Source organism: Phodopus roborovskii, unplaced genomic scaffold, assembly GCF_943737965.1.
Source record: "Phodopus roborovskii unplaced genomic scaffold, PHOROB, whole genome shotgun sequence".
NCBI classification, from domain to species: Eukaryota; Metazoa; Chordata; class Mammalia; order Rodentia; family Cricetidae; genus Phodopus; species Phodopus roborovskii.
Window position 1 is genome coordinate 6,610,567 of NW_026126515.1, and position 9,802 is coordinate 6,620,368.

Genomic DNA, 9,802 nt, shown 5'->3' on the forward strand with positions numbered 1-9,802 from the left:
GAAAAAAATTGTCAGCTGTAAGGAAAGTCTTAAAAGCCTGGAAGATTCACCTTTGAGATGTTGAAGAAATTCTAATAATGCAGACTATGGTTTCAGTCGACCCCGGATTTTAAGCCTAGCTTTATCCCCTCCCTACCTCCTTAAATACTGCGATCCTCTTTCTCAATCTGTAGAACGAGGGTAAGAGAACCTATCTCACTGAGCTGTGTAAGAGAAACACAATTTAACACACAGCGCTCAATACCTAGTAAGCTTTGGACCAGTGGGAGCGCTTATTACTCTGTATGTATTCGCATGCCTCCAAATTGGAGGACACCATTTTCGTGTTCTACTTATTAGCTTCTACTTTGAATCTCTGATTAGTGACTGCTTCCTAGGCCGAGGATATACAAAGGCAAACAACTAGGAATAGATACTATAGCTCAATGGTGGAGCGCTTGCCTAGTACCTGTGGGTTCCTAAATTCAATTCCTCTCACCGAGGGGGAAAAGAAAGATAACGTGGGTGGGGAATGGAACCCATTTGGAAGATGCACTCCACATCACACGTTGTAAGAGCACTTTTCTGGGCGTCCAGAGCCCTGGACGCGCACTTAAGGCGTCCACCAGGCAACAGTAGCCACGACGCTCGTCCAGGAAAGAGGAAGACAACTCCTCCTGATCGCCGGGAGGGAGCAACGCTCGCTATTCCCATGGCAACCGTGCTGCCGCGCGTCTGAAGGGTTCCTCGCCTCGGCGCGCAGACTCCCGAGAGGCCGCTTCCAGCCGTCACTTCCCAGAGGCTCGCCCCGCCCCGCTGCTCCACGTTTCTGATTGGCCCAACAGAGGGAGGGGCGGGCTTACCGCGTCTCAAACTCAAGCGTGCCTCACTGAGCGGAAGTCGACCTCTGTCGCCCCGGAAGTGAAACTTTGTGGTTTGGCAGTCGAGGTTCTGGCCAGTTGGGGGACTTTGGCGAAGATGCCGGGTGCCGCGGCGAAGGACTCAGAGTTGTCCGGGAGGATAGAGGGCTTCGTGGAGACTCTGAAGCGCGGAGGCGGGCAGCGCAGCTCGGAGGACATGGCTCGGGAGACCCTGGGGCTGCTGCGCCGGCTCATCACGGACCACCACTGGAGCAACGCGGGTGCGGCTGACCCAGCCCCTGCTCTCTGCCTCTTTCCATTCCATTCCTGAAGCCGAGACCACACACTCCCCGGGCGCCTGCCCCGCTCACCCCGTCCCTCTTGGGTTGCAGGGGAGCTGATGGAGTTGATCCGCATAGAAGGCAGGAGGATGACGGCCGCCCAGCCCTCCGAGACCACCGTGGGCAACATGGTGAGGAGAGTCCTCAAGATCATCCGGGAGGAGTATGGCAGGTCAGGTTCACGGCCTGGGTCTGGGTGGGACCAGGGGCTCTTTTTATTTTTTTAGCACGCCCCCCCTCAGTGCTTGCAGCTTCTGTTGTGGCTGTGCCGGGACTGTGCTGCTCCGGTTACTCCCCCCCCCCCCCGTTCACCCTTCCCCAATTCCCCCTTGGGTCTTGTTGCCTCCTTAGACTGCACGGACGCAGTGATGAGAGCGATCAGCAGGAGTCCCTGCACAAACTCTTGACATCCGGAGGCCTGAGCGAGGATTTCAGCTTCCATTATGCCCCACTAAAGTCCAACATCATTGAGGCAATCAATGAGCTGCTAGTGGAACTGGGTAAGAGGCCCGATCACAAGTGGACAAGATAGGTCGCAGGCAGATGAGGAAACAAGCCCCCAGAAATCGTTCATTGACAGGGGTGGGAGAGATTACCAGTCCTCTGGTTTCCACAGTTTGCCCTCCATTGGGTAGCAATGGATGGAAAACAACAGGACCATAGCAGCGGCATCTTTAAGGGCAGGCCTACTCAAGTCCATTGTGACGGAGATTTCTATTAGGGCAGGTTATTTATTTATTTATTTATTTATTTTGTGAACAAATGCACTTGCTGGGGATATAGCTCTGTGGAAGAACGCTGTGCTTGAAACCCTGAGTTTAATTCCCAGCAGTTCAAAAACAGAAGGTGGATTCCCCAAAGCCACATTTGGAAATTTTTTTTTTACTAAACTTCATCCTGACTTAAAAAAGAAATCTTAGTTGTTATTGTGTATATGTGCATAGATGGGGAGGGAGAGCATGTATGCCATGGCCTGTGTGTGGCCGTCAGAGGACAGCTTTGTAGAGTCCTATCCACCCACCTTTCTGTGGAGTCTAGGGAGGGGATTCAGGTTTCCAGGTTTGACCAGCAAGCACATTTACTGCCATCTTACCGGCCTATTTGTGGATTTACACACACACACACACACACACACACACACACACACACACACACACACACACCACCTCCATTCTTACTTGTAGATTCTTGTTAAACCAGTTAGTTCTTCAGAGATTGAAAAAAACTAGGTACTGGGGCTGGAGAGATGGCTCATGTAGACTCCCCAAGTTCAATTCCCAGCATCTACACAGTGGCTCACAGCCCTCTGTAACTACTGTTCCAGAGGCTCTGATGTCCTCTTCTGACCTCCACAGAGACCAGGCACACACAGTGCAGACACACATGTTGGCGAAACATTCATACAATAAAAATGAAGTATAAAATTTTAAAAAGGGGGTTTAGAAACAAAAGAAACTGTATCATCTGTGCCTCAAACTGCCACTTTTTGTTTGGTTGGTTTTTGTTTTTGTTTTGTTTTGTTTTTTCAAGATAGGGTTTCCTCTGTATTGCTTTGGAGCCTGTCCTGGAACTAGCTCTTGTAGACCAGGCTGGCCTCGAACTCACAGAGACCCGACTACCTCTGTCTCCCAAGTGCTGGGGTTAAAGGCGTGGGCTACCACTGCCCGCCTCAAACTGCCATTTTCAGACTCCTCTTTTTTTTCTTCCCTTTTGCTCCCCACCCCCCTCCAGTGGAGGTGTTGTGGCCACCTTTTGGAGGAAGAGTTCTGTCAAGGGAAGAGCTGTTTACTCTACAGGTAGCCCTTCAGAATTTCCCAGATGGCCGTTTCTGTCCTTACATCATCTAGAAAGGTTGTAAGGGCCTAGTGTCATGGCAGTAAGGTGACTGATGAGTAGAGTGCTGCTGGGAAACAGGGCAGGCTGAGGGGAGGAGGTAGAGCACCCTGAAGGAGTGAGGCTCTAAGAGGTTGGGATGTTCGTGGGGCCTGTTAACCTGGTGACACCCGGTCTGCCAGGTGGGCAGTGCATGAGAAGGGCGGGGTTCCCTTCCCGAACCATTGCCATGCCTATCTGGGACGAAGCATGGCAGTTTCACATTCCCTTGCAAAACTGTTCTTGCAGAAGGCACAACGGAGAACATTGCAGCCCAGGCTCTGGAACACATCCACTCCAATGAGGTGATCATGACCATTGGCTTTTCCAGAACAGTGGAGGCCTTCCTTAAAGAGGCAGCCCGAAAGAGGAAGTTCCATGTCATTGTTGCAGAGTGTGCTCCTTTCTGCCAGGTAAGGGGCTGCTAGAGTTACTAAGAAAAGGCCAAGAGGGAATAAAGGAGGATGGAGTGAGTCTGAGCCAACTGTGAATTGATCAACATGACCTGGAGTCATTCATTAAGAAAGTAAATCAAACCAGGTTCAATGTTGTACACCTTTAATCCAGCACTCAGGAGGCAGAGGTAGGTGGAACTCTGAGTGGGAGGCCAACTTGGTGTGACCTAATTAATGAATTCCAGGACAGTAAAGCTTCGTAGTGAAACCCTGTCTCTAAACAAACAAAAACCACCAAAAAATAAATAAATAAAAGGAAAGATTGTTAAGGATTTTCAAGTTACTATAGATATTTTGAAACATTAGCGTAAGGAAGCTGAGTGTTGCTGGGTCTCCTAGCAGTCAGTAGGGCATATGACCTTGGGGGTGGCTGTTGTTTGATTTGATCTCACTCTATCCTTAAGTAAATAATAGGTCTCAGGAAAGAAACACATATGGATGTCAGATGTTATAAAACAAGTCAGGAGCTCTTGCCAGCTTGCTTGATTGTGTAAGCAGTTGTATTTCCAGTTTTGGAGTAACGTTTATTAGCGTCTCTATGGCTCACCAGACTGTGTCCACGGCAGATGCGTGGGTTATCCTGGAAACTAGATTACAGAATCATTTAGATCCAGTTACAGTTGAGAGCTCTTCTCCCTGTCTTACCCTCTCCTAGCGTCAGCCTTTCCCTCCTGTTTCAGGGTCATGAAATGGCCGTCAATTTGTCCAAAGCAAACATTGAGACAACTGTCATGACCGATGCTGCCATTTTTGCTGTTATGTCAAGAGTCAACAAGGTGGGTGGTACTGGAGTTACTAAGATGACCCCGGGAAGTTGTGCTTCTGGAATACTGATTTTTTTTTCTTGTCTTGTGAGGTCCATGGTGAGAGAAGGTTCCTAGCACTGTGTGAAAGTGTGCAGTTAATGCCCTTTTAATCTGTTAGCTGGACTTGTTCTCTCTCACCCACATCACTGATCCTGATTAGAGCAGCCTCTAAATATGGCTAAAGTGTTGAGCAGACTGAAGTAGAGCTAAGAATGTTAGCTGCGAGGGATTCGCTATGGGTTGTGGCGAGGGTAGGTGGTAATGACCGGGCTCTTGGTTTCTAGGAGGTGCTGCACATAGATTTCTAGGAAAGACGGGAAAGAACAGTAGCTGTTGCAGCTTCCCATCCCACTCCCTGTTTGGCAAAACTAGAACCCTGTAGTCTTGCCTTGAGCCTAGGAGGCTTCCTTCCCCTCTTCTGCCTGTGAGCCCTCCAGATGCTAAGGTAGAGGCCTGAACATGCAGCCACAGGGCCTGTTAGGATTCCACCCCAGGGCGGCTCATGTTTCTTCTCCTTCCAAAGGTGATCATTGGTACGAAGACCATCCTGGCCAACGGTTCCCTGAGGGCTGTGGCAGGGACGCACACTCTGGCACTGGCAGCGAAACACCACTCCACTCCACTCATCGTGTGTGCACCCATGTTCAAGCTTTCTCCACAGGTGTGTCCCTTTGTCTGTAGCTGGTGAGCAACAGAGACGGAAACTGATGGTAGGCTCCAACTCTGGCCCTCAGCTTACTCTAGATTCTGTTTTTGATCTCTTCCTTGCTTAATGGATTTGATCCACCACAGGCTAAAAAGAGACACAGATGTTTTAAGCCAAGAACAGAATCAATAGTTATAATTCATCACCAATAATGCCAGGATAACACGGGACAGAGAAAGACCCTGTGTGCCAAGTTGCCACTACTCTCCACTGTACCCAAACACTTCTGGGAATCCCAAGCAGGGTGAAACTGGTATTATAGAATCCATTCAGGGCCTGGCCTCCTCAGCCTGAATATCAGCAGCTGTTAAATGAAAAGTCATTTGGCAGTGACAGAAGCTATTTGTATGGGAACAACCTACTTAGAGGTCTGCATGGATATACCACAGTTAAATTAACCACTTGTTTAGATTTTTATGTATATGAGGTTTCTGCATGCATGTATATCTGTGTACCACATACATGTCTAGTGCCCAGGGAGATCAGAAGAGGGCCTTGGATTCCCTGGAGTGTGAATTATGGATGCTTGTGAACTGCCATGTGGGTGCTGGGAATCAAACCCAGGTCCTCAGCAAGAACAATAAGTACTCTTAACCACTGAGCCATCTCTGCAGACCCCTAACTAACCATGCACTTATTGACAGGTATTTGAGTTGGTTCCACCTTTTAGCTTGTGCATAGTGCTGCTTTAAGCAGATATATAATATATACATATATATAAGATTTCTATGGGCCATGTATTTCTGTATGTCTTGTCTACATGTCTATGAGTGGAATTGCTGAATCCGTTATTTAAAAAAAAAATGTTCATAGCTGGGCAGTTGTAATCCCAGCACTGGGGAGGCAGAAGCAGGTGGATCTCTGAATTCAAGACCAGCCAAGTCTACAAAGCAAGTTCCAGGACAGCCAGAGCTATTACACAGAAATCTTGTCTTGAAAAACAAAACAAAATTTATTTTTTTCTAGTTTCCCAGTGAAGAAGATTCATTTCACAAGTTTGTGGCTCCTGAAGAAGTCCTTCCTTTCACAGAAGGTACAGGTGTGTGTGTGTGTGTGAGAGAGAGAGAGAGAGACAGACAGACAGACAGACTTGTGTGGACCATTTTTGGTTGCTATAAGTAATCATATGATGAATTGGCTGCCCAAAACAGCAAGATCTAAATATTTGTACTTATCAAGTAACATGTAACCTAGATGCCCCATGGTTTTTTTTTTTTTTTTGGGCGGAGGGAGGGGGGGTGGTGGGTCTAAGGCCTCTTTTGAAGGCAGCAGCTCTGCTCAGTGAGTTCACAGCCTTGTCAGTAGGTCAGCTGGTTGCACACATCCTGTGACAGCAGAACACTTCATGTTGTTCTGATCCTTCTTGGAAGCTCAATAACTTTATCCTTTTATTTAAACAGTTTAAAGCCGGGAGTGGTGGCACTTATAATCCCATCACTTGGGAGGAGGGGTGATGAGGCAGGAGGATCATCACAAATTCAAGACTATCCTAGTTTATCTATACAGTGAGTTCCAGGCCAACCAGAAAGATATATGATGAGAGAGTATCTCAAATAAGTAAGTAAGTAAGTAAATAAGTAAATAAATAGGAGATGTCTGTTATGCGTTGCATCTTGGTTCAGGGAATAAAATATAGAGCCCTGTTTCCACAGACTTAGTTGTCAGGCGAGAAAAGGTTGGGTCCCAGGATGTTTTAGGAGAAAACATGATAGTGATAGGACTGTACCTAAGACTAGTGAAGGGTCTTACTGAGATGACATTGCTAGAGTCCCAGATGAATGGCCTGCACCATGTGAAGGTTGGGAACGCTTTCCAGGGAGGGACTGTACAAGGGCATCAGTTAGAGATGCTGGACTGTTGTAAGCATGGAGAGTGGTTCCAATTATAGTTTGTGTGGTTGGTGGAGAAAGACTGGGCCTTTAAGGTTGCAGTCTTGAGTTGAATTACTATATATATGTGTGTGTGTGTGTGTGTGTGTGTGTGTGTACACATGGGAAACGGTAGACATGAGAATCATGGGTGGGAGTCACCTCCCTCAGTTTGTTTTGCCACAGCTTTCTAGCTTGCCTGCATTACTGAACTTAGACTCCATGCTACTTAGAGTCGGAGGCTCAGTTTCATCTCTAGCATGTGACTGTCTTGCAGGGGACATTCTGGAGAAGGTCAGTGTTTATTGTCCTGTGTTCGACTACGTGCCCCCCGACCTCATTACCCTCTTTATCTCCAACATTGGTGGGAATGCACCATCCTACATCTACCGCTTGATGAGTGAGCTCTACCATCCTGATGACCACGTCCTCTGACACTGCCTGTCCTAAGCGGAACCAGCTTAGACCCAGAGGGGAGTGGAGACACAGCGCTGCTGTTACAGTGGACAGTGGGGAGTCAGCCAGAGCACCTCAGTGTGCCCCGCCTTCCTGCTCATCCTCAGTGCGCATGCGGCCAGGACTGTTCTCACCTCCGGGTCTTACCTGGACAGCAGGGCTTACCTGTTGATTTTGGGGCCACTTTGTGACCAGGCTGTTTGTTTCAGGAACTCCAACCTCTGGCTCTGGGGTGTGTTACACATACCATGACTCTGCTGGGTTGCTGTTTGCTCAGAAACAGCTTCCAGACCTTTTCCAAGGCTGTGCCAATAAAAGCTGCTGGAAAACTCCCGGAGTTCGTTTATCGTTCAGGGCTCTGGATGAACTGAAACGGCAGCAGTGCAGCCTTTCTGTTTGCATAGAGGGTTGTGATTAGAGGGGAACGCTAAGACAATCAGAAAGAAAAGTACCGTTTCCTCTTGCAGCTCACTGGAAAGGGCACCAAACAACGCCTTAGTAATCTACGGTAATGGCTTCAAGACTAGAGCATCTTGGAGCTTAAAATACACCCTGTTGGGTTCCACTTCTAGATGGCTGCATCAGATCTTGAAAAGGGAAGCAGTTCAAAGCTTCCCTTTTAGAAGAGGATGAGGGCTTGTTAGTGTGGGAGGTCTGGAAGGCAGCTTTGAGCCTACACTTGTAGAATCACTCGAAACACGGAACACAAGAATGATCAGTGATGTCACACATCCAGTGTTAGGCAATGGCAGGAAGGTGTTTACACTGCATCACTCGGCAGACTGCAGGTGAGGTGTCCTTCTAAGAACAGCAGTGTCTGCATTGAAACCATTTCAATGGAGGCCATCTCAAAAGGCTGGTTTTCCAGCCTTTAATTTTATTTAGTTCTCAATATTAATGTCTGGAGAGAGGTTGGAGAGATGGCTCAGTGGTTAAGAAAACTGACTGCTCTTCCAGTGGTTCTGAGTTCAGTTCCCAGTATGTACATGGTGGTTCACAAGCATCTTTAGTGGGATCTGAAGCTGTCTTCTGGTGTGCAGACATATATATATAAATAAAAAAAAGTCTGGAGAGGCCAGGTGGTGGTGGCACATGCTCTTAATCCCAGCATTTGGGAGGCAGAAGCAGGTAGAGCTGTAAATTTGAGGCTAACCTGGTCTACAGAGCAAGTTCCAGGACAGCCAGGGCTACACAGAGAAACCCTGTCTTGAAAAAATAAAAACAAAAAACCTAGAGAGCAATTCCAATTTCGTGCTTTTCTGAAAACTCCCATCTGGCCATTCCCAATCCACATTCCCAAATGACAGGTGTGTGGCCCAGTGTGGAGCACAGCAGCCTTCCAAATAGTTGTAGTTGGCTACAGCTGGCTAACATGATCCCATTAGGTTGGAAATGACCACCTGTTAGATGCGCCCTCATGTTACCCTTTAGAGTGAGGGACAGTTGTAAGGAAGCCCTTTTTCTATTCTATTAGGGTGGTGGTGAGGCCAATCGAACAGTATGTAATGTGACCCTAAAACATCGCACATGCATGCAGAATCAGAAGTTGGAAGACCAGCCATAGCAAGCTTACCAGGAACACCAATGATATCCAGTCTAAAGTGTAGTAATTCACAACGTAGTTTAGAAAGTACAAAGTGAACCGCGTGGCTTCCTCTTGGGACCCTCTGGGGTGAAAACAACTCCCCTGTGGAATCTTGGCACAAAGGCTCTTGTGACAGTATCTGGAAGGAGCTTAGGAATCTGCATGCTTAACTCTGAGTAATTTGGATGGGTAGTTCATACACTGGTTGGAAGTAAGTTTTACAAGGCAAAGGCCTTGAGGCCGACAGCAATTTGAAAGGTCTCTGCTTTGGGCTTTGGTGGGGGATGGGCATAAGATTAAAAAAAAAAAAAAAAAAAAAAAAAAACGGTCAGACTCAGTTCTAAGTGAGCCTGACTCACTCAGATTTCTGTCAATTATGTCTTTCTTAGGAAGTGGTTTATGCCTGCCAATCACAAGCTATTGTACCCCCGAAAGCACCAATTCTAACAGCAATTTACTTGGATCCAGTTGTGTGGTTTGGAGTAAGAATAGTAGTGAGCCAAGGACTTTAAAATCTTTTTTTTTTTTTTTTTGGCTTCCATTGCCTAGTGACACTTTTTGTGCATCCCAGTCTGTGTCTAAAATTAGCACCAGTGTCCTTCCAGGGAGGTCAGAGATGGACTCGGGTGGGACAGAGCTGTCTTTGAGCCCAGAAGAGAACTGCAGGATGCTGCTTTAGGCTCTATGGCCTCAATTAAGTCAACTCCACCAAGCTTCATTTCTGACTCCCTTCTCTTCCAAGGAGAGGCTAACCCTAGGGAGAACCTGCTCTCCTTGATGCTGGAGTCCCAGGGATTCATCATCTCCAGCCTGACTGTGCCTGCCTCACAGGCAGGACCCAGAAAAAAACTTGTAGATTGGAGGGAATTATAGA

General features: G+C 47.6%; 1 protein-coding gene across 1 annotated transcript; it reads left to right on the forward strand.

The window, feature by feature from the left end:
- Window positions 1-883: 883 nt before the first annotated feature.
- Window positions 884-7,672, forward strand: Eif2b2 (eukaryotic translation initiation factor 2B subunit beta). Its single transcript, XM_051196354.1, has 8 exons — window positions 884-1,120; window positions 1,232-1,352; window positions 1,532-1,680; window positions 3,302-3,465; window positions 4,188-4,283; window positions 4,837-4,974; window positions 5,986-6,052; window positions 7,165-7,672. Exons 1-8 carry the CDS (start codon window positions 958-960, stop codon window positions 7,320-7,322), a joined length of 1,056 nt encoding a protein of 351 aa, XP_051052311.1. The 5' UTR covers window positions 884-957; the 3' UTR covers window positions 7,323-7,672.
- The last annotated feature ends 2,130 nt before the right edge of the window (window positions 7,673-9,802 follow it).